We start from the raw sequence: 25608 nt of genomic DNA, 5'->3' as shown, positions 1-25608 counted from the left end.
AGCAGCTGAGAGAGTTCTGTGCTATTGTAGAGAGACTCGTATGGATACGTGTGTGTGTGTGTGTGAGTGTGTGTGTGTGTGTGTGATTGTGATGTTTCTATGTTACAGAGATTTCCTGTAAGGACTCCATGGTCTATGGGACCTGTGTAACGATGTGTGCGCAGACCTGTCAGTCGCTCTCCGCGCCGGAAGCCTGCGATGGACATTGCGTAGAAGGCTGTGCCTGTCCTCAGGGGATGTATTATAATAACCAGCTTGAGAGATGTGTAGAAAGGTACAATATATCTGATTATTATAATAGGACATACACATAGTAGGGGGACACCGGAGCACCCCGTATTGCTGTAGACGCTTCTTGATCTTTAAATTAAGTGGGGAGCCGTGCTTCCCAGGAAATATATTGTGTCTTTTATAATTATTTTTTTACTGGAGTGGTTCTGTTGTTTTACCAGCGATCCCTCCATATATCTGTGTCCTACCCTTGGTATGTCTCTTTTATATAGTCATCTTCTATCGTCCCCTCCTTTGCCCACTGCTACCTCAGCTGTTACTTTTAGCCATCGCCAATCTGCCTCCACTCCAGAGTGACTTACTACCTTCAGAATTGCTTAGGCACCACAAAACAGTACTGGAGTAAAACGCGCTCTTTCAGATGTCCTCTCCTGACCTATAGTATGTAGTCCCCACACCCTCATTGCCAACAGTGTATCTCTCCTCCATCCTCCCCTATGCTTTTCCCTTTTTGCCCTGTATTCCATCACACACCATTCACAATGACACCTCTGCCCCCCCCCCCCACCACCACCACCACCAAATACTCTTTCTACCCCACCACTGGGGATGAAATCAGTATTCTACTGTCATTATCTTCCCTCACTGCCCCGGACCCTATTCTCTCTTGCCTCTTTGCTCCCTCCCATCCTGCTTCAAACATGCACTTGATTCACCCATTCTTAAGAAAACCTCATTTGACCCCTGTCTTTCTCTCAAACTACCGCTCCCTCTGTCTCCTCCCTTATTCCTCCTCTAGAGGAGTGTACATCTCAGGTTCTCCTCATTGCACACTTCCCTCTGCCTTCTTGACCCTCTTTAATCTATTTTTGTCCATTCCACTCTACAGAAAGTGCCCTTGGTCAAGTCACCACGGACCTTACTGCCAAAGCCAACAGTCCACTCTCTGTTCTCATCCTGCTTAATCTTTCTGATGCTTTTGTCTCCTCCATCAATTGTTCTCAGTGAATCAGACATCTTTTGTTTCTCCTACTACCGCACTAACCATTACTTTTTTCTCCCTACAACACTTCCTCTTCCTCTAGGTGAAATCCGTCATTGGGATCCTCATCTCCTCCCTTTACACCTCATTTTTAAAAAGCACATGATCTCCTTTGGTCTCCAGTCCCACCTGTATGGATATAATACTGAAATGTACCTTCTGTCTCACTTCCTGCCTCACCATGGATGTCATAGCGTTACCTCAAATGAAGTGTCCAGAACAGAACTGCTCATCTTCCAAATGTGTTCCGTAGTCCCATTCCACCTCCCTCTCCCCCATTTTCTTTTTGTTAGCAACATTTCTGAAAATGTGTCTGGGCATTATCTTTGACTTCTCTCTGTATTTCACACCGGACTTTGATTGTAGATCTCCTTCTTGCCGTTTTCCTCTATAACAGGGGTGGCCAAACTGGTCCTCGAGATCTACCAATGGTCCACGTTTTCCAGGTTACTTAGCTGGTGCACAGCTGTAGTCATTACTAACTGTTACATTCCCCCAGATCATCTAGCTGGTGCACAGCTGTAGTCATTACTAACTGTCACATTTTAAAACATGCTGCATTCATTCCTACTATAGATCTACAGGTTGCCTGGAAAACATGCACCATTAGTAGATCTTGAGGACAGGTTTGGCCACCCCTGCTCTATAATATCAGACTTTGTAACCCAAATTATCTGTGTACTCATCATCTCTTAACTAAACTATGGTTATTTAATTCTCTCTGCCCTCCCCTTTCTTGCAGCCCATCATGAACGCCGCTTGCCACCTCCTTTCCCTGTCTACCTGCCAACAAAGGCTTTTACAATCTGCAACTTGCTCCCTTAGCTCCCATCCCACCAGATTCAGAATCCAAATTAAATTCCTTTCTACATCTCCCAAGCTTATTTCTGCCCACATTCCCTCCTGCTTCGTCCATTCTTCCCTTTTCCGACAATTTCCACTTCCACACAACCCTGGTCACCTCGGCTCATGCTTGCCACCAAGATTTCTCTCCTTCCGCTCCTCCTCTATAACGAACCTCCTCGCCAAGCCAGACTTTCTGCAAAGGCTCTACCGCTTCAAGCATACACTCCGAAGTCCACTCTACTCTCCGCCTCTGACCTTTGCTTCTTGCTCGCTCTTTGTTGAGTACATCCTCACTGAGTGCTGAGCGCACTTCCCCTCCCATTGGCTCGCCCCTACTTGCCTGTTAGGATACAGTATGTTCTCCAGTCCTCGCCTCTCTACAGCTCCCTACCTAATATTTCCCCATAGATATGTAACTACAATTACTGCACTAGTGATATATCATGTCTTACTGTACTGTGTACATACCTTGTACAGCGCTGCAGAAACATTGTAGGACCTTAATAATAAAGCATAATACTAATGTCTGTTTCCAGGATACAGTGTCCATGTTACCTCCAGGGAATCGATCATCATCCTGGAGAAAATATCATCACCTCTCTCGGTAAATGGTAAGAATATAGTATGTACGGGCAGCAGTGTATGCCGCATATAGTGAGTGAGGGCAGATCCTAGCAATGAGATCAGAACATGCCAATGTAGATCTGAGCATAGGACATTTGCCCTATCTATGAAATTGTATCATCTGTACTCCAGATTCCTGGTTTCCACAGCTGTAGTAAACTGATCCCATATTTATTATGGTTAGTCTATCTACGGTGTATCAATGTTGCTCTCAACCTGTAGCAAATGTCCAAACTGACGGCTCCATCTGGTGCTCTGCATGGCAAACAAGTAGGAATACTTGAGGGCCGACTCCGGACAACCCTTTAGCATAGCCCATAATCTGTCTGTTATTGATTACCGGTGCCGTTCTAGCTGTGTGTTCTCTGTTCTTGTATCCACTGCAGTAGCTGCAAAGATGGAATAATGAACTGCGAGAGCAGCGAGACAGGTGAGAGAAATAATTCCATTATCTCCCATATTTATCATTGCATTCTCCCTACTTATACAGATCCACCACAGAGAAGCTCCTTGTTGAGGAGGGATTGTTTTCCTCCGTGCTCTAGAACTTTCCAATGTTTAGAAGCACATTTCGTCATATATAAAGTAATGATATATAATCGTTTAGGATTATTACTGGAGTTATGTTTGTTGCAGTTTCATACGAAGTTCATACAAGTCACATGATCTGGCACACTACCAAAATGGCTTCATACAAGTCACATGATCTGGCACACTTACAAGATGGCTTCATACAAGTCACATGATCTGGCACACTTACAAGATGGCTTCATACAAGCCACATGATCTGGCACACTTACAAAATGGCTTCATACAAGCCACATGATCTGGCACACTTACAAAATGGCTTCATACAAGCCACATGATCTGGCACACTAACAAAATGGCTTCATACAAGTCACATGATCCTCCACGGTCTAAAAATATGTCTTCCTACTGTACATGACTTTCCCAAACTATTGCCCAACAAGTGAACTCGTGTGTAGCTGGTCCTATGAGGCTTCTGTGTTCAATATCGAGATGTGCATCCGATGACCTTATTACCACACCATTTTATTCTGCGCAGTAACATGTCCGTACGCTTGTGTACACTTACGGTATATGTATATATAATACATGTTTCCTGTGTTTTTATGCAGCACATGAGTGTCCGGCCGGTCAGATATATTATAACTGCAGCCGTCCGCATGTACACATTGGGCTGAGCCGGGAGAGAACGTGCGAGAATCAGCTGCTGAACGTCACCATTTCTGCCCACCAGCCCTGCATGTCCGGCTGTGTGTGCCCTGAAGGGTGGGTATGTCGGTTATGCTCTCACCCTGCTGTAATCATGGATAACTTGTGTGTATGTACCATGTATACTGTGCTGTGTGTACCTAGAGTCCTCTCGTAGCTGGGTACCAGTCAACAAGGATGGGGAATTGTTCATAGGGAACAATGTATTCTAAGCCATTTGATACAATGTAATCTGTGGGTCAGTGTCGGGGATTTATAGCTACATAATGGGTTTGATGAGCCACATATGGCCTTTGTACTATAAGTCATAGATCCTTGGCTTCATATTCAGGGCCTGTGCTGCCTAGCGCACGGGTAAGTGCCGCCCCAACAAACATCCACCCCCTCGCATGTGGCCGAAGAGGAAAGGAAATCATTCAGGCCCAATGTTGTCTCGTGCCTGGAAGCCAATTCCACACAACTCACTATTGGGTTGCCTTCAACCTCTTCCTATTCCATCTCGTCCTTGGAACACAATCTCTGTGGATTTCAGTTTTCTCATTTTGAAGAGAGGACAAAAATCATCGTTATACAAAAAGGTCTCACTTTATTTCTACCAAAGAGGGAACCTGCTGTTAAATATTCAGTTCTCCCTAATAGTTTCAGAATAACGTATTTAGAGCACCTCCAGGTTCTTGAAGTGTTTCTGCTAAATCATCTGTCGACACCTTTCCGCCTCAGTTGAATGAGAAAACCGATATATTCAGACTCTTGAACAATATTTTCAATGGTTCACCAGTTACCTTCAAAAGGATTGGATGGTAAACCATTGGTGGCAAACTACAAGTAAATTGTGGTTTGCTACCAATGGTTGATGGCAGAGATCGGGTGGTTCTTCACCATTGATTGCTTAGTGTCAATGGGCTCAAACCATCGATGATAAAGCACCAGTGGTGCAACCGATTTGTTAACTCCCTGATGGTCATCTATATGTCCATCGTAGCTTTAAGTTCTCCTGATGATCCTGCATGATCTAGTTCCACCGCTCACTTCCTCCTTCCTGATTATCGGTCTTCTGTAGTCTATAAATTGCTCCTACTCCCACAGCCATCTGAGTTCACTACATATATATATACCGGCAATTTAAATGGCCAATCTGTCTGCCAAAAAGAAGCCCAGCATTTCTACTCCAAACCATTTCAGACCACACATTGCAGCAGATAATGTATTTCTATCGGATCTACATTAAGCCTGTTACTTTACCTCTGATAAGAGGCCGTGAGGCTTGCAATCTGTTGGTTTCTTTGTCCTGCTCCCTCCCATCATGTAACGCAATAAACAGGTGGATAATCAGATCGGATGTCGGCTAAGAAGCTTAAGCGGATTCCTGGGAAATCAGCACTTTTTAATTTCACGGGAGATATAATAAAGGTTTTATGGGGTCTCGTGAATTCTTATAAAACGGAGCAATTTTCTGTAACAATGACCACAAGCCAGTATAGTCGCAGCATTGTGTGTCCAGTTCCATATGGCTAGACATAGGTTATAGGGACGGCGGCTCCTGGGAATACGATGCCAAAATGGCCGGGTGTTGCTCAGTAAAAAAAAAAAATATATTTTTTTTTTTGTCCACTTAATGTATTACGTGTTATACGATGGATATGTGCTGGGTCTGGGCATACATTATGTGTGCTAGATATTGTTATGTATTTTGTGTGCTGGATATGTGCCAGATATTGTCAGGTGACTGAGTCTGTACACCAGGTCTGGCCAAACCGGTCCTCAAGATCTACCAACAGGTCATGTTTCCCAGACCACCTAGTTGGTGCACAGGTGCAGTCATTACTAACTGTCACATTCTCCAGATCACCTAGTTGGTGCACAGGTGCAGTCATTTCTTACTGCCAGATTTCCCGGACCACCTAGCTGGTGCACAGGTATAGTCATTACTGTCACATTCCCCAGATCACCTAGTTGGTGCACAGGTGCAGTCATTACTAACTGTCACATTCCCCAGATCACCTAGCTGGTGCACAGGTGCAGTCATTACTAACTGTCACATTCCCCAGATCACCTAGCTGGTGCACAGTTTTAGTCATTACTGTCACATTCCCCAGATCACCTAGCTGGTGCACAGCTGTAGTCATTACTAACTGTCACATTCCCCAGACCACCTAGCTGGATTACAGGTGCAGTCATTACTAACTGTCACATTTCCCAGACCACCTAGCTGGTGCACAAATGCACTCATTACTAACGGTCACATTTTCAAACACGTGCCATATTTATTCCTAACCGACACATTCTACAGATGCTCAGGTAGCCCGGAAATCATGGCCATGTAGATCTTGAGGACCGGTTTGGCCACCCGTGCTGTACACAGAGCAGAACAAAACTTGTATTAGAAAAAAGCTGCAGCTGCTACATTGCAGAACTCATTATACAGATTCAGAGACTCCGTCACACACAGATATACAAGTGTCATACCTGTATATCACATTAATCAGCACAGTCTCTGTGCATACTAGTCACGTTGTATTGCGAGTAGGCATTTACAGCAAAAAAGAGGAGCTGATTGGTGTGACTGCAGTAAAGATGTTTGAGGACACATTTATATTGTGATTATGGGTACGTGCTGGATAGTGCTCTATGTGTTGTGCTGAGTATTGCCGCAGGTGATGAGATATCCCTTCCCTCAGCTGCCCCAGTCATCCGCTCTCTGCCCCGAGACCCAGCAGATCACTGTGCTCTCCCATGTCTGATGTCCAGGCATAGGGAACAAAGCAGGACTAGCATTTGATCTCCATCCAACATTCCCTTCTATTATAATTCCCTGGCCGTCACGGTTTGTGAACTGTTCGGTTTGGGGAGCCGGGTCTTCATTATACATTTTCTAAAAACTAATTTGAGGGTGTTGACTTTTTTCTCAACAAATGGTAATTAATGTCTGTCTTATGTGCACCGCCAACAAAGGAGAAAGGCCTGTGCCTTGGTTCAGGCTTCAGATTTACAAGGACTATGTAGTCGTCAGCTGCTCCTGAGCGCACATGGTCTAGGTGGTAATAAGCTTCTTCAGATGTTCAGCAGAGATCTCAGATGTAAATCAATACATCTCTGGCAATGGCCACCCGTATATGTATGTAAATAGGACAGCTCTCCACTAGTGGTCTCTGGTCTGGTTGATTTACTCACCATCAGAGGTTCCCGGTGCAAGTCAGAAGTCAGTACATAGGACTACCCTCTCCAGCAAAGGACTCCAGTTCAAGTTGATGCATCTCCATCTGAATCTCTGGTACACATCAGTACTTAGGGCAGCTCTCTCGCAGAGGCCTCCACTACAAATCATAACGTAGGACCACTCTGCAGCAGAGACCTCAATTACAAGTCACTATGGGCCTTATTTTGGTTCACTCTTTCTCACAAAATACTTCTTAGATGGACAAAACCATGTGCACTGCAGGGGGGCAGATGTAACATGTGCAGAGAGAATTAGATTTGGGTGAGTAATTTTGTTTCTGTGCAGGGAAAATACTGGCTGCTTTATTTTTACACTTCAATATAGATCTCACTTTGAAGTAAAACCCCACCCAAATCTAACTCTCTCTGCACATTTTGCATATGCTCCCCTGCAGTGCACATGGTTTTGTCCATCTAAGAAGGATTTTGTCAGAAAGAGTGAACCAAAATAAGGCCCTATGAGACTACAGCAGAGACCTCAGGTACAAGTCACTATGAGACAACAGCGGAGTTCTACAGTACATGTCCTTGTGAGACTACTGCAGATCCTCCAGTACATGTCATTATGAGACCATGGCAGAGGCCTCCAGTACAAGACCTTATGAGTCCATGGCAGAGGCCTCCAGTACAAGTCATTATGAGACCATGGAAGAGGCCTTCAGTATATGTCCTTATGAGACTACAGCAGAGGCCTCCAGTACAAGTCATTATGGGACCATGGAAGAGGCCTTCAGTATATGTCCTTATGAGACTACAGCAGAGGAATCAAGTACAAGTCATTCTGAGACCATGGCAGAGGAATCAAGTACTAGTCATTCTAGTACCATGGCAGAGGCCTCCAGTACAAGTCATTATGATACCATGGAAGAGGCCTTCAGTACAAGTCATTATGAGACTACGACAGAGGCCTCCAGTATAAGTCATTATGGGACCATGGAAGAGGCCTTCAGTATATGTCCTTATGAGATTACGGCAGAGCTTCCAGTACATGTCATTCTGAGACTACGGCAGAGCCTCCAGTACATGTCATTATGAGACTACGGAAGAGGCCTTCAATACATGTCCTTATGAGATTAGGGTAGAGCCTCCAGTACAAATCATTCTAAGACTATGGCAGAGGCCTCCAGTACATGTTATTATGAGACTACAGCAGAGGCCTCCAGTACATGTTCTTATGACACTATGGCAGAGGCTTCCAGTACATGTTCTTATGAGACTTCGGAAGAGCCTCCAGTACAAGTTATTCTGATACGTTGGAAGAGGCCTTCAGTACATGTACTTATGAGAATATGGCAGAGCCTTTAGTACAAGCCGTCATGAGACTACAACAGAGGCCTCCAGTACAAGTCATTATGAGACCATGGAAGAGGCCTTCAGTATATGTCCTTATGAGATTACGGTAGAGCCTCCAGTACATGTCATTCTGAGACTACTGAAGAGGCCTTCAATACATGTCCTTATGAAATTAGGGTAGAGCCTCCATTACAAGTCACTATGTGACTATGGCAGAGCCTCCAGTTCATGTCATTCTGAGACTACGGCAGAGGCCTCCAGTACATGTTATGATGAGACTACGGCAGAGGCTTCCAGCACATGTACAGGTTGGGTGCAATCGCACAAGATTTGTGAGTTATGGTGAGAAAATTCGTATTAATGAGGCCCCCTTATATTATGGTGTACAGACCTTTGCAAGGAAAATGTATTCTAGGGGTGTGCTACCACTGACAAATGTATTTTATTCAAGGAAAACAGGGAGAGCGACTATGACTAAGACTATGGCAGAGCCTTCAGTACATGTCATTATGAGACTACTCTCTGGCCAGGTCTTCAGCATTTTATAGGATAACTGTGAAGGTTTTGTTCAGTGAACGATGGTCCTTGGTTACTTATGTCTGCAAACTGTCACATCTTTCTCCTTCATCCACTAAGTGTCACTGGAGTTACAGTGGGTAATAGAATGGTGACTACAGGGAGCATGGGCAGTCTTAGATCTGGTCACACTTTGGCTTGCTCTTTAGGGCAAAGTTATACTGTAGTTAGTTGATCTCCCAAGCTAAGTGGGGGAAATCTCATTTCCTTCCCATGACAGCTCCTCCACCTACATGTAGAACCTGTCTGGGAACACGACTTCAGGATTGCCAGCACGGGTGGCTTCAATCTTGTCAAGACGCCTGGGTACAGGATATGATAGCCTTCAGCTACAAAATCCATTTTCGGCTCCCACTGCTGCACCGGTTTTTCAAAACTGGTTTACCAGTTTCGCTAGAAAAAGGTCGTCTCTTGACCACGGCCGTGATGAAACTCCAGACTGCGGGCATTGTGATTCTGGTTCCAGAGGGTCAGAGGTCACTGAGATTCTATTCCAGCCTGTTTCTAGTGCCAAAGCCAGATGGCTCGGCCGGACCCATCCTCAACTTAAAAAAACCTGAACCCCCTGGCTTGCAACCGGTCAAGTTCAAAATTAAATCTCTGCAGTCTGTTATAGCATGTTTAGAGAATGGGAATTTCCTGGTTTCTCTCAATATCAGGAACGCATTTCTGCACATACTGTACCCATATGGCCTCCTCATCAAGCGTACCTGTGTTTTGCAGTACTCGACCAACATTGGCAGTTCCAGGCCTTACCATTCGGCCTCTCCTCTGCCACCTGTGTCTTCACCAAGGTTATGGCGGTGATGATGGAGGTGGTTCGGATGCAAGATGCAAGGTGTGATGGTCATTCCTTATCTCGACGATGTCCAGTTAAAGGCCCCCTCACGGGAGTCCTTGCTGGCCAATATCAGCCTGACTCGACGGCTGCAGTTTCTAGGGATGATTCTGGACACAGTCCAGTTACGGGTGTTCTTGCCAGGGGACAAAAGCCTTGTGCTTCACAGGCAAGTGTCAGTGCACCTGTGCCACCTGGTAGCCACCTTCGAGGTGGTCCAATACGGTGGTTTCCACTCACTCCCGTTTCAGCTCTGCCTTCTCTGTCACTGGTTGGGCTCACACATGCATCTTCATCAGAGGGTGACACTGTCCCCTCTGCCGAGGCTCTCTGCTGTGGTGGCTCAACTCCACCAATCTTCGAGAGGACAAGAGATTCGGCATCTCGAACTGATCCCTTCTCATAATGGATGCCAATCTCTGCAGGTGGGGAGTGGACACCCTAGACTGCCAGTTACAAGGCCTTCGGACCTCGTAGGAAGCCCTCCTGTCGATAAATGTACTAGAGCACAGAGCAGTGTATTATGCCTTACTTCAGACGCACCTTCTCCAGGGCCAGTCCATCCGAGTACAGTCTGACAACTCTAAGGCTGTTGTCTATATCAACAAACAGGGCGGCACGCGCAGTCAAGCGGCAATGAAGGAAGGGAGACAGATCCTGCTTTGGGCTCAAGCCCACGCACAGGCTATTATGGCAGTCTTCATACCCGGTGTGAACAATTGAAAGGCCGACTTCCTAAGTCGGCGAGATGTACATCAAGGAGAATGGTGTCTATATCCTCAGGTGTTCCAACGCTTAGTACACCATTGGGGTCGTCCTCAAGTGAACCTAATGGCGTCGTGGCACAATTACCAGTTGCCCCTGTACTTCACTCAGACACGAGATCCGGCGGCAGTGGGGGTGGATGCCCTGTCAGCCCCCTGGCCTTACCAATTTGTCTACCTCTTTCCCCCCTTCCCATTGTTGCCCCTTGTGCTCGCGCAAACAGAGGGAGGAAGTCACGGTTCTCCTGATTGCTCCGGACTGGCTTTGCCAATCTGATGTCTCCGTTGATAAATGAGCCATGGCCTCTGCCTCTTAAAGATGACCTTCTAGACTTAAGGTGTCTTCATTTCATGGCATAGCTGCTGAGAGGTCCATCTTGAGGCGTGTAAGTATCCCTGAGGCGGTCATCCCTACCATGATGTAGGCTAGGAAAGAGGTTACCTCAAGGCACTACTACTGCATCTGGCATGCTTATGTGTCTTGGTGCGAGACTCTTTTTTATTTTATTTTTTAAACCGAGACTCCAGTTTTTGCAAGTTGGTCTTGCCTCTGGGTTGCACCTTGGATCCTTGAAGGTTCAGGTCTCGGCACTGTCAATTTTTTTTTTTTTGCCCACCATTTTTGCTGTTTCATGCTGACAGGCCGGAGCTCCGTACTAGTCTCTCTTTTCTGCCTAAGATCGTCTCGGCTTTTCATATCAACCAGCTGATTGTGTTGCCGGCATTTTTGGATAACGCTCTTGATTCCAGGTCTCTGGACGTAAAGTAGTCAGAGCTTTTCGCATTTATTTTGCTCGGACTGCATCTGTCAAAGTCAGATGCTTTGTTTGTCATGTACAATCCTGGCCAGGATTTGTCTTACAATTCGGCAGGCCTATGTTGCAGATGCTCCGCCTCCTCCTTCTTCTATTTTGGTGCATTCCACGCGCTCTTTGGGACCCTTGTGGGCAGCTTCCCGGGAGGTCTCTGTTCATCAGCTCTGTAGGGCTGCGACCTAGTCGGGTCGTCAGACTTTTGTCCGGTTCTACTGGTTTGCGGCTCCTGCCTCTGTTTGGCCACTCAGTTTTGAGAGGTTCTCCGCGCTGTCCCGCCTGTGTTGGGAGCTCTGAGCCATTTTCACTGTAACTCCAGTGACACCTTGTGGATGAAGGAGAAAACAGGGTTTTTTTTGTAATTACCGTAAATCCTTTTCTCCGAGTCCACAGATGTCCCTGGACACCCACCTTGGTGCTGTAACCTTGTTTGGTTAGGGTCCCGACCTTGAAACCTTGAAGTTTCTTGCTGCCAGGATTAGTTCCGGTTATGACTGTTGGAACTTCCTTGTGTTCTAATGTGTGGTTGTATGTTACTCAGTGTTGTTTCTCACTAACTTTCCAATCTGTATTACTATGATTGTTGAAATGTGTTTATGTTTAACCTCCTCTTCGGAAGTGTTTTTCTCTTCCAGCTCCCTCCGGGCACAATCCTTATGACTGCCTGGGAGGGGAAGTAGAAGGGGAGGAGATAGCCACTCTCATTTAAATGTAAAGTGCCCATATGCTTCCTGTAGTCGCCCTTCTTTTCCCCACTGTAACTCCAGTGACATCTGTGGACTCGGAGAAAAGGATTTACGTTAAGTACAAAATCCCTGTTTTCTGAATTTTCTATGTGATGTAATGCACCAGAGTTCCATATAAACACATGGGAGTCTTTGGGGGAGAATCAGAACAATAGGATTATTCTCCTGTGTTGTACATAACAGAACCTGTGTACACAATATCGCCAGATCGCGCTTCTTGCCCCTCAGACAGCTAATCTCTATGATCCATAAATTGCTGTAAAGTAATTAGCACATTTGGTTTCGGTGTATGATATCCACCCATTGTCCCCCGACTGTAAGACAGTGATTGTCCTGGAGCTGTTATCACCTGTATTAGGCAGATATTCTTACCGGGACCGACTACCATCTGCCGTGGTGCTGTCATCGGCCGGTGCACCCTGCCAAAGTCACAGTTATTCTTGTGCTTTAATAGGATATTTATTAATGGTAACTTTGTTCAAAACGCTGGCATTTAACACAGGTCTTCAGCTGCTCAGAAACTACAAGTCCCAGCGTGCTTTGCCAGCTGACCGGTGGGATTGTCTGCTGGGACTTGTAGTTTCGGCTCTGGTTTAACATGTCGGCGGTAATGGATGAATGGTCATTTGCCAGTGTGACATTGACCAGTGTGTGTAATAAATGTAGGGGTTTTTGATCTCCATAGAAGTTTCCTCCAGTATCCCCAAAATTCCAGGTTTTGACTTTTTAGTAATAATCCATTTATTCATAGACAGTGGGAGATAAGTATACAATAAATCACTGGCTGATATGTTGTATGACATAATAATCAAAATGTAGTGTTCCAGGAGGACCCAACCAAAGGGTAATCTCTGGGATATATTAGGTTTTGGGCATGATGGGGTTCCGGTGTTGGAATATTGCATGTATAGACGTATGTCGCACAGGCTGCAGAGGCGGGGCTAGTCATGTGGGACGTTTGGCTGCAGGATTGCCTGGTTAGGCTGTTGGAGGGAGTCAGACTGTGGGAGATTAGGATTTAGATAGTGTGGGTGGGTGGGAGGAAAGCTGTTTGGATGTACCACCAATAATCCAGCAAAATGGATAATCCAGAACAGTGCTGGAATCAAGGATGTTGGATTATCGAAGTTCTACCTGTATTCTACACCTATCCAAGTTGGTATCAATGGTTATTTTCAGTGACTGTGTAATAAGGTGAGTATCGCACAAGGAGGAGTCTCGTGTATGTCCGTAACATTGAATGTTCTCGTTTGCAGGCTTGTGAAACACGGCAATGAATGTTTTGAACCCGATGCTTGTCCCTGCTCCTGGAAAGCGAAGGAATATTTCCCCGGGGACGTTGTGAATTCCTCCTGCCACACGTGGTGACTTATTTTCCTGCTGATTACTGACAGTTATGACTGATTCTTATGTGTGATATGGTTACAGCATAATAATTAGTTTTTTGGAATACGAGGATAAGGGAGACCTGACCTGTGCAAGACATTTAAGGCACAAAGTTTTAAGATTATCTGCTCCTCGTGGTAATTGTATCAAGACAATAGAAAAATGAGGACTGATCGACATCTTCACGTCCTTTTCATGTCCCCACTTACTGAGTGGTGTAAAGAATTCACTATAAGCTTCAACGGACTAATGCCATCAGATAGGGTTAGAAGTGGGGGCCAATGCCTTGCATTCCAGAGCTTGGTATATCTGACCGCATCACATGCAACATATAAACCTATGGGGGCTGCTGTCTGGAATAAAGGGGTTGCAGCAGTCCCTCTGTGATTTGTGGGGGTGATAGTAAATACTTACACCCCTTCCCCGGTCAATGTGTGACAAGAAGTCACACATTGACCAGGGAACGTAGCAGTCTTTTCTGTTATTTTTGATGTGGGATTCGAAGCAGCATTTTGTTAAATCGTACACAACCAACTTTGTTTTTCCCATAATAAAAATTCTGCCGTCTAAGACCCTATTAGATTTCTTTCCCTGAGACTTATATGTTGGAAGGGGCAGGTTCCCCCAACAGCACACTGTATGGATGTCAGGCTCCTGTCTCTCTGATACAGGAAACCTGTGGCGATCACACATCACTATGTACATAAAATGAAGCTCAGAGATCAGTCTTTTCATATTAGAGTTGTGCTTCTCTAAGGGATTCCACAATTTTTACAGAATTGTGTGACTCGTGTCTATGCGGTTAGGTGACAATTAAATTAAATGACAAATGACTTTATCAGACCATTTCCACTGCTCTTAGCCCTAAACTGAGTGATCTGGATAAAGATGTGTGTTTGTGTACGATTCAGCGAGCTAAATGTCGTGCTGTATTGGGGAAAGGAATTATTGATTAACGTTGGTTTTTCTTTTCTGATGATGTGGCTTACTGTAGTGTCTGTCATCACGGATCATTTCAATGCACCTTCCACCCTTGTCCGTCCATGTGCACGTACTACGGAGATCGTCATTACCGGACGTTTGACGGGCTGGCGTTTGACTTTGTGGGAACGTGTAAAGTTCATCTGGTTAAGGTAAGACTACGCCTGTATCGCGTTCATACGGTTATTATAGACTGAAAATGAGAATTTTTCGACAGAAATACGTTTTGAACATGAATGTAAAGTTTAGGGGTGTTTTTAAAGAAGAAGAGTAATATATAAATTCAGATTCGGATTAGTCCTGACACAGGGACAGGGCAGATGAGAGGCCGCTGGGTCATCTGGATTCTGTACTGTCCCGAAGGACTTGTAGAAAGCACACAAAGTAATGGCAGCTCGCTACGTAATTCCTTGTTAAGTAAATGATATCTCTGTTGGAGTAAAAGGTCCAATTTGCATAGGTTGTGGTAAAACGGCACAGGCCTCAGCGCCCGCTCCTGTATCCGTGTTTTATTACATTTTTATATCTTACTGGCCTTTTATGTAGTTATTTGTGGAATGTTTGTGATATTTTTATTCCGTTCATGTGTTTATTTTGTAGGCAGGTGTACTGAATATTGTCAGCCTGTTATGTTGCATCAATAAAGAGTAACCGTGTAACTGAGTCACCAGAGTGTGTCTAACAGAGGTCCTTTGTTATATCTGTGTCACCTGGCTGTATGTGTGACGGGTCTCCTCTTATACCTGTGTCACCTGGCTGTATGTGTGGTGTAGTCTCCTCTTATACAGTAGCTGTGTCACCTGGCTGTATGTGTGACGGGGTCTCCTCTTATACAGTAGCTGTGTCACCTGGCTGTATGTGTGACGGGGTCTCCTCTTATACCTGTGTCACCTGGCTGTATGTGTGACGGGCCTCCTCTTATACCTGATTCACCTGGCTGTATGTGGGGCAGGGTCTCCTCTTATACCTGTGTCATCTGGCTGTATGTTTGACGGGGTCTCCTCTTATACAGTAGCTGTGTCACCTGGCTGTATGTGTGACGGGGTCTCCTCTTATACCTGTGTCACCTGGCTGTATGTGTGACGGGCCTCCTCTTATACCTGATTCACCTGGCTGTATGTGGGGCAGGGTCTCCTCTTATACCTGTGTCATCTGGCTGTATGTGGGGCAGGGTCTCCTCTTATACATGTGTCACCTGGCTGTATGTGTGACGGAGTCTCCTCTTATACCTGTGTCACCTGGCTGTATGTGTGACGGGGTCTCCTCTTATAGCTGTGTCACCTGGCTGTATGTGTGACGCGGTCTCCTCTTATAGCTGTGTCACCTGGCTGTATGTGGGGCAGGGTCTCCTCTTATACCTGTGTCACCTGGCTGTATGTGTGACGGGCCTCCTCTTATACATGTGTCACCTGGCTGTATGTGTGACGGAGTCTCCTCTTATACCTGTGTCACCTGGCTGTATGTGTGACGGGGTCTCCTCTTATAGCTGTGTCACCTGGCTGTATGTGTGACGGGGTCTCCTCTTATACACGTGTCACCTGGCTGTATGTGTGACGGGGTCTCCTCTTATACCTGTGTCACCTGGCTGTATGTGTGACGGGGTCTCCTCTTATAGCTGTGTCACCTGGCTGTATGTGTGACGGGGTCTCCTCTTATAGCTGTGTCACCTGGCTGTATGTGTGACGGGGTCTCCTCTTATAGCTGTGTCACCTGGCTGTATGTGGGGCAGGGTCTCCTCTTATACCTGTGTCATCTGGCTGTATGTGTGATGGGGTCTCCTCTTATACCTGTGTCACCTGGCTGTATGTGTGACGGGGTCTCCTCTTATACCTGTGTCACCTGGCTGTATGTGTGACGGGGTCTCCTCTTATACAGTAGCTGTGTCACCTGGCTGTATGTGTGACGGGGTCTCCTCTTATACCTCTGTCACCTGGCTGTATGTGTGACGGGGTCTCCTCTTATAGCTGTGTCACCTGGCTGTATGGGTGACAGGGTCTCCTCTTATACCTGTGTCACCTGGCTGTATGTGGGGCAGGGTCTCCTCTTATACCTGTGTCACCTGTATGTATGTGTAACAGGGTCTCCTCTTATACCTGTGTCACCTGGATGTATGTGTGACGGGGTCTCCTCTTATACATGTGTCACCTGGCTGTATGTGTGACGGGGTCTCCTCTTATAGCTATGTCACCTGGCTGTATGTGGGGCAGGGTCTCCTCTTATACCTGTGTCATCTGGCTGTATGTGTGACGGGGTCTCCTCTTATACATGTGTCACCTGGCTGTATGTGTGACGGGTCTCCTCTTATAGCTGTGTCACCTGGCTGTATGTGTGACGGGTCTCCTCTTATAGCTGTGTCACCTGGCTGTATGTGTGACGGGTCTCCTCTTATAGCTGTGTCACCTGGCTGTATGTGTGACGGGTCTCCTCTTATAGCTGTGTCACCTGGCTGTATGTGGGGCAGGGTCTCCTCTTATAGCTGTGTCATCTGGCTGTATGTGTGACGAGGTCTCCTCTTATACCTGTGTCACCTGGCTGTATGTGTGACGGGTCTCCTCTTATAGCTGTGTCACCTGGCTGTATGTGTGACGGGTCTCCTCTTATAGCTGTGTCACCTGGCTGTATGTGTGACGGGTCTCCTCTTATAGCTGTGTCACCTGGCTGTATGTGTGACGGGGTCTCCTCTTATACCTGTGTCACCTGGCTGTATGTGTGACGGGTCTCCTCTTATAGCTGTGTCACCTGGCTGTATGTGTGACGGGGTCTCCTCTTATACCTGTGTCACCTGGCTGTATGTGTGACGGGCCTCCTCTTATACATGTGTCACCTGGCTGTATGTGTGACGGGTCTCCTCTTATAGCTGTGTCACCTGGCTGTATGTGTGACGGGGTCTCCTCTTATAGCTGTGTCACCTGGCTGTATGTGTGACGAGGTCTCCTCTTATACCTGTGTCACCTGGCTGTATGTGTGACGGGTCTCCTCTTATAGCTGTGTCACCTGGCTGTATGTGTGACGGGTCTCCTCTTATAGCTGTGTCACCTGGCTGTATGTGTGACGGGTCTCCTCTTATACATGTGTCACCTGGCTGTATGTGTGACGGGGTCTCCTCTTATAGCTGTGTCACCTGGCTGTATGTGGGGCAGGGTCTCCTCTTATACATGTGTCACCTGGCTGTATGTGTGACGGGGTCTCCTCTTATAGCTGTGTCATCTGGCTGTATGTGGGGCAGGGTCTCCTCTTATACATGTGTCACCTGGCTGTATGTGTGACGGGGTCTCCTCTTATAGCTGTGTCACCTGGCTGTATGTGTGACGGAGTCTACTCTTATAGCTATGTCACCTGGCTGTATGTGTGGTGTAGTCTCCTCTTATACAGTAGCTGTGTCACCTGGCTGTATGTGTGACGGCGTCTCCTCTTATAGCTGTGTCACCTGGATGTATGTGTGACGGGGTCTCCTCTTATACCTGTATCACCTGGTTGTATGTGTGACGGGGTCTCCTCTTATACCTGTGTCACCTGGCTGTATGTGTGACGGGTCTCCTCTTATAGCTGTGTCACCTGGCTGTATGTGTGACGGAGTCTCCTCTTATACCTGTGTCACCTGGTTGTATGTGTGACGGAGTCTCCTCTTATACCTGTGTCACCTGGTTGTATGTGTGACGGGTCTCCTCTTATAGCTGTGTTACCTGGCTGTATGTGTGACGGGGTCTCCTCTTATACATGTGTCACCTGGCTGTATGTGTGACGGGGCCTCCTCTTATAGCTGTGTCACCTGGCTGTATGTGTGACGGAGTCTCCTCTTATACTGTACCTGTGTCACCTGGCTGTATGTGTGACGGGTCTCCTCTTATAGCTGTGTCACCTGGCTGTATGTGTGGCGGGGTCTCCTCTTATACATGTGTCACCTGGCTGTATGTGTGACGGGCCTCCTCTTATACCTGAGTCACCTGGCTGTATGTGTGACGGGGTCTCCTCTTATACCTGTGTCACCTGGCTGTATGTGTGACGGGTCTCCTCTTATACCTGTGTCACCTGGCTGTATGTGTGACGGGTCTCCTCTTATAGCTGTGTCACCTGGCTGTATGTGTGACGGGGTCTCCTCTTATACCTGTGTCACCTGGCTGTATGTGTGACGGGTCTCCTCTTATAGCTGTGTCACCTGGCTGTATGTGTGACGGGGTCTCCTCTTATAGCTGTGTTACCTGGCTGTATGTGTGACGGGGTCTCCTCTTATACTGTACCTGTGTCACCTGGCTGTATGTGTGACGGGTCTCCTCTTATAGCTGTGTCACCTGGCTGTATGTGTGACGGGGTCTCCTCTTATAGCTGTGTCACCGGGCTGTATGTGTGACGGGGTCTCCTCTTATACATGTGTCACCTGGCTGTATGTGTGACGGGCCTCCTCTTATACCTGAGTCACCTGGCTGTATGTGTGACGGGGTCTCCTCTTATACACATGTCACCTGGCTGTATGTGTGACCGGGTCTCCTCTTATACCTGTGTCACCTGGCTGTATGTGTGGTGTAGTCTCTTCTTATACAGTAGCTGTGTCACCTGGCTGTATGTGTGGTGTAGTCTCCTCTTATACCTGTGTCACCTGGCTGTATGTGTGACGGAGTCTCCTCTTATAGCTGTATATGTGTGACGGGGTCTCCTCTTATACAGTAGCTGTGTCACCTGGCTGTATGTGTGACGGGGTCTCCTCTTATACCTGTGTCATCTGGCTGTATGTGTAACAGGGTCTCCTCTTATAGCTGTATATGTGATGGGGGGGTCTAGTCTTATAGCTGGTTCACCTGGTTATTATTGTCTTACAGGGTCTGTCATCTGACAGGTTTTCTGTCATAGTAGAAAACATAAATTGTTACAATACTGGAACAATCTGCAGAAAATTTATCTCTATCAATGTTGGACAGTCAATAATTATATTTGAAGATGACACTGGAAATCCGGTAAGTACGGCTGCAGCTAATGGCAGGTTTAGAGAAGAAAAAAGGGTTTGAACGTACAATGGCAAATTAATTTGGATGAGGGGGTGATGCCAGCGGATGGATGAGGTGGGGATGCGTGCGGATGAATGAAGGGGTGATGCGAGGGGATGGATGAGGGAGTGATGTGTGCGGATGGATGAGGTGGTGATGCCAGCGGATGGATGAGGGGGTGATGACAGCGGATGGATGAGGGGGTGATGCAAACAGATGGATGAGGGTCTGACGTGAGCGGATGGATGAGGTGGTGATGCGTGCGGATGAATGAAGGGGTGATGCGAGGGGATGGATGAGGGGGTGATGCGAGGGGATGGATGAGGTGGTGATGCGTGCGGATGAATGAGGGGGTGATGCGAGCGGGCGGATGAGGGGCTGACGTGAGCGGATGGTGACGCAAGTGCTTGAGTACAATACGGAAGGCAGTAGATATACAATGGAATATGTGACTTTTCCTATCCGCTCAGAGTCCATCAAGCATCATAGATGAGAGACAAGAGATACACATCTGGCAGGCAGGCTTCTTCACCTTCCTCCACTTTGCTGCAGAATATATCACACTTCTGTGGGATCAGAGAACGACCATTCACATACAAGTGGGACCCCAGTGGCAGGTAACATGAGAGGTGTCCACTTCTTCTTTTACCCCATCACTCAAGGGACATACTGGGCTTATTGGGCTCTGCATGAGATGTGCCCAGCTGAGGTGGAAACACTCTGACAATATTAATGTTTGCTGTAAAGAATAATCCCTGTCTGCTGTGGCCCTCCCTCTGTCTGCTGTGGCCCTCTCTCTGTCTGCGGCGGCCCTCTCTCTGTCTGCGGCGGCCCTCTCTCTGTCTGCAGCGGTCCTCCCTCTGTCTGCGGCGGCCCTCCCTCTGTCTGCGGCGGCCCTCCCTCTGTCTGCGGCGGCCCTCCCTCTGTCTGCGGCGGCCCTCCCTCTGTCTGCGGCGGCCCTCTGTCTGCGGCGGCCCTCCCTCTGTCTGCGTCGGCCCTCCCTCTGTCTGCGTCGGCCCTCCCTCTGTCTGCGGCGGCCCTCCCTCTGTCTGCGACGATCCTCCTATCTTTCTGTCTGCGGTGGTCCTCCCTCTGTCTGCGTCGGCCCTCCCTCTGTCTGCGTCGGCCCTCCCTCTGTCTGCGTCGGCCCTCCCTCTGTCTGCGGCGCCCTCTGTCTGCGGCGGCCCTCCCTCTGTCTGCGTCGGCCCTCCCTCTGTCTGCGGCGGCCCTCCCTCTGTCTGCGGCGGCCCTCCCTCTGTCTGCGACGATCCTCCTATCTCTCTGTCTGCGGTGGTCCTCCCTCTGTCTGCGTCGGCCCTCCCTCTGTCTGCGTCGGCCCTCCCTCTGTCTGCGTCGGCCCTCCCTCTGTCTGCGGCGGCCCTCCCTCTGTCTGCGGCGGCCCTCTGTCTGCGGCGGCCCTCCCTCTGTCTGCGTCGGCCCTCCCTCTGTCTGCGACGATCCTCCTATCTCTCTGTCTGCGGTGGTCCTCCCGCTGTCTGCGTCGGCCCTCCCTCTGTCTGCGTCGGCCCTCCCTCTGTCTGCGTCGGCCCTCCCTCTGTCTGCGGCGGCCCTCTGTCTGCGGCGGCCCTCCCTCTGTCTGCGTCGGCCCTCCCTCTGTCTGCGACGATCCTCCTATCTCTCTGTCTGCGGTGGTCCTCCCTCTGTCTGCGTCGGCCCTCCCTCTGTCTGCGTCGGCCCTCCCTCTGTCTGCGTCGGCCCTCCCTCTGTCTGCGGCGGCCCTCCCTCTGTCTGCGGCGGCCCTCCCTCTGTCTGCGACGATCCTCCTATCTCTCTGTCTGCGGTGGTCCTCCCTCTGTCTGCGTCAGCCCTCCCTCTGTCTGCGTCGGCCCTCCCTCTGTCTGCGGCGGCCCTCCCTCTGTCTGCGACGATCCTCCTATCTCTCTGTCTGCGGTGGTCCTCCCTCTGTCTGTGGGGGTCCTCCCTCTGTCTGTGGGGGTCCTCCCTCTGTCTGTGGTGGTCCTCCCTCTGTCTGTGGTGGTCCTCCCTCTGTCTGTGACGGTCCTCCCGTCCCTCTGTGCGGCGGTCCTCCCATCCCTCTGCCTGCCTCCTCTCTCTCTCTCTGTTTGAGGCGGTCCTCCCTCTGACAGTCCTTTGATTGTGACAGTCCTCCTGCTGACTGTCTCTGTCTTTTAAATTATATACCACTGTACTCCCTACTCTCCCATGTCCATGTAATTCCAGCAGCCCACCCACTTCTGCCGTGATAAGGCATTGTGTAGTGATTTGTACACTTTTTCCCCACTGCCCAGTGCAGAATGGTGTAAGATCCCACAGAGGCCTCCTCAACATTTCCCTGAGGAGAGACCCACACACTTGGTAACTAGGCCCCTATATAATTCTCACACCCTGTATTTTACTTCCCTCAGGGAGAACTGAGTGGACTTTGTGGGAACTTTGACCTGAAGACAGTGAATGAGATGAGAACTCCGGATAACTTTGAGCTGACCAATCCACAGGAATTTGGAAGCAGTTGGGCAGCAGCTGAGGTAAATATTTACATTAATGACCTGCCTATTGTACGTTACTGCTATGTGACCTGCCTATTGTATGTTACTGCTGTGTGACCTGCCTATTCTACGTTACTGCTGTGTGACCTACCTATTGTACGTTACTGCTGTGTGACCTGCCTATTGTACGTTACTGCTGTGTGACCTGCCTATTGTACGTTACTGCTGTGTGACCTGCCTATTGTACGTTACTGCTGTGTGACCTGCCTATTCTACGTTACTGCTGTGTGACCTGCCTATTGTACGTTACTGCTGTGTGACCTGCCTATTGTACGTTACTGCTGTGTGACCTGCCTATTGTACGGTACTGCTGTGTGACCTGCCTATTGTACGGTACTGCTGTGTGACCTGCCTATTGTACGGTACTGCTGTGTGACCTGCCTATTGTACGGTACTGCTGTGTGACCTGCCTATTGTACGGTACTGCTGTGTGACCAGCCTATTGTACGTTACTGCTGTGTGACCTGCCTATTGTACGGTACTGCTGTGTGACCTGCCTATTGTACGTTACTGCTGTGTGACCTGCCTATTGTACGTTACTGCTGTGTGACCTGCCTATTGTACGGTACTGCTGTGTGACCTGCCTATTGTACGGTACTGCTGTGTGACCTGCATTTGTAGGGTACTGCTGTGTGACCTGCCTATTATACGTTACTGCTGTGTGACCTGCATTTGTACGGTACTGCTGTGTGACCTGCCTATTGTACGTTACTGCTGTGTGACCTGCCTATTGTACGTTACTGCTGTGTGACCTGCCTATTGTACATTACTGCTGTGTGACCTGCCTATTGTACGGTACTGCTGTGTGACCTGCCTATTGTACGGTACTGCTGTGTGACCTGCATTTGTACGGTACTGCTGTGTGACCTGCCTATTGTACGTCACTGCTGTGTGACCTGCCTATTGTACGCCACTGCTGTGTGACCTGCCTATTGTACGTTACTGCTGTGTGACCTGCCTATTGTACGGTACTGCTGTGTGACCTGCCTATTGTACGGTACTGCTGTGTGACCTGCCTATTGTACGTTACTGCTGTGTGACCTGCATTTGTACGGTACTGCTGTGTGACCTGCCTATTGTACGTTACTGCTGTGTGACCTGCCTATTGTACGGTACTGCTGTGTGACCTGCCTATTGTACGTTACTGCTGTGTGACCTGCCAATTGTACGGTACTGCTGTGTGACCTGCCTATTGTACGTTACTGCTGTGTGACCTGCCTATTGCACGTTACTGCTGTGTGACCTGCCTATTGTACGTTACTGCTGTGTGACCTGCCTATTGTACGGTACTGCTGTGTGACCTGCATTTGTACGGTACTGCTGTGTGACCTGCCTATTGTACGGTACTGCTGTGTGACCTGCCTATTGTACGTTACTGCTGTGTGACCTGCCTATTGTACGTTACTGCTGTGTGACCTGCCTATTGTAAGGTACTGCTGTGTGACCTGCCTATTGTACGTTACTGCTGTGTGACCTGCCTATTGTACGTTACTGCTATGTGACCTGCCTATTGTACGGTACTGCTGTGTGACCTGCCTATTGTACGTCACTGCTGTGTGACCTGCCTATTGTACGTCACTGCTGTGTGACCTGCCTATTGTACGTTACTGCTGTGTGACCTGCCTATTGTACGGTACTGCTGTGTGACCTGCCTATTGTACGTTACTGCTGTGTGACCTGCCTATTGTACGTTACTGCTGTGTGACCTGCCTATTGTACGTTACTGCTGTGTGACCTGCCTATTGTACGTTACTGCTGTGTGACCTGCCTATTGTACGTTACTGCTGTGTGACCTGCCTATTGTACGGTACTGCTGTGTGACCTGCCTATTGTACGTCACTGCTGTGTGACCTGCCTATTGTACGTCACTGCTGTGTGACCTGCCTATTGTACGTCACTGCTGTGTGACCTGCCTATTGTACGGTACTGCTGTGTGACCTGCCTATTGTACGTTACTGCTGTGTGACCTGCATTTGTACGGTACTGCTGTGTGACCTGCCTATTGTACGTTACTGCTGTGTGACCTGCCTATTGTACGTTACTGCTGTGTGACCTGCTTATTGTACGTTACTGCTGTGTGACCTGCCAATTGTACGGTACTGCTGTGTGACCTGCCTTTTGTACGTTACTGCTGTGTGACCTGCCTATTGTACGTTACTGCTGTGTGACCTGCCTATTGTACGGTACTGCTGTGTGACCTGCCTATTGTACGTTACTGCTGTGTGACCTGCCTGTTGTACGTTACTGCTGTGTGACCTGCCTGTTGTACGGTACTGCTGTGTGACCTGCCTATTGTACGTTACTGCTGTGTGACCTGCCTATTGTACGTTACTGCTGTGTGACCTGCCTATTGTACGTCACTGCTGTGTGACCTGCCTATTGTACGGTAATGCTGTGTGACCTGCCTATTGTACGGTACTGCTGTGTGACCTGCCTATTGTAAGGTACTGCTGTGTGACCTGCCGTACGGTAATACTGTGTGACCTGCCTATTGTACGGTACTGCTGTGTGACCTGCATTTGTACTGTGTGATGTGCTTCTTATATATATTACAGTGTGACCTTCCCTATATGTTGTTACTTTGTGACCTGCATGTTACAGTATACGCTGTTACTGTGTGACCTGCCTTTTTTATATTGTTGCTCTATCCCCCATCGCAGGATCCTAACCTTAATTCTCACGCCAACAGTCTTGCACCAATCTCCCACCCTGCAATCTACCTCTAACCTCCCACCCGGCAGCCTAACCCTAAACCTCCCCTCCTGTAACCTGACCCTAAACGTCCCACCCGGCAGCCTACCTCTAACCTCCCACCCGGCAGCCTACCTCTAACCTCCCACCCGGCAGCCTACCTCTAACCTCCCACCCGGCAGCCTACCCCTAACGTCCTAACCCTAAACCTCCCACCCGGCATCCTACCCCTAACGTCCCACCCGGCATCCTACCCCTAACGTCCCACCCGGCAGCCTAACCCTAAACCTCCCACCCGGCAGCCTAACCCTAAACCTCCCACCCGGCAGCCTAACCGTAACCTCCCACCCGGCAGCCTACCTCTAACCTCCCACCCTGCAGCCTACCTCTAACCTCCCACCCTGCAGCCTACCTCTAACCTCCCACCCTGCAGCCTACCTCTAACCTCCCACCCGGCAGCCTACCCCTAACCTCCCACCCGACAACCTCACCCTAAACCTCCCACCCTGCAGCCTACCCCTAACCTGATGTTCATGTGGATATTTTCATTTTGATACTGGAGAGTGTTAAAGCATATAGCACAGTGGTTTTTGTTACATTATACCATATTTGTCTACTTTTGAAAACTAGTCTCAGGGAGATTATAGTTGGTGGTAGAGTTTTGCACATCGCCCCATTGAGGGGGTGTGTCATGCTCCACTTAAAGGGCGTGTCTTGTTCCATATATGGAGAGATTGTGAAAAGAGATTGTGAACATGGCACTTAGAAGCGTGGGTGTGTACTGCTACATCTGAGAGGAATCTTTTAAAATGACTTATA

General features: G+C 48.4%; 1 protein-coding gene across 3 annotated transcripts in view; it reads left to right on the top strand.

Annotated features, from left to right (window-relative positions):
• OTOG (otogelin) overlaps window positions 1-25608 on the top strand; it is a 175693-nt gene that overhangs the window by 55645 nt on the left and 94440 nt on the right. For all 3 annotated transcript variants that reach the window (XM_083164586.1, XM_083164585.1, XM_083164587.1), the window contains 9 exons: window positions 109-274; window positions 2656-2730; window positions 3130-3173; window positions 3883-4036; window positions 13481-13588; window positions 14605-14743; window positions 19406-19540; window positions 20041-20187; window positions 21958-22077. In XM_083164586.1, the coding sequence (XP_083020712.1) occupies window positions 109-274; window positions 2656-2730; window positions 3130-3173; window positions 3883-4036; window positions 13481-13588; window positions 14605-14743; window positions 19406-19540; window positions 20041-20187; window positions 21958-22077 (1088 nt within the window). The remainder of the gene's footprint in view (window positions 1-108; window positions 275-2655; window positions 2731-3129; window positions 3174-3882; window positions 4037-13480; window positions 13589-14604; window positions 14744-19405; window positions 19541-20040; window positions 20188-21957; window positions 22078-25608) is intronic.

This window comes from Crinia signifera, chromosome 11 (genome assembly GCF_055691185.1).
Source record: "Crinia signifera chromosome 11, ASM5569118v1, whole genome shotgun sequence".
In the NCBI taxonomy this organism is placed as follows: domain Eukaryota; kingdom Metazoa; phylum Chordata; class Amphibia; order Anura; family Myobatrachidae; genus Crinia; species Crinia signifera.
The sequence above is the reverse complement of the archived record's forward strand: the minus strand, read 5'-3'. Positions and strand labels throughout refer to the sequence as shown.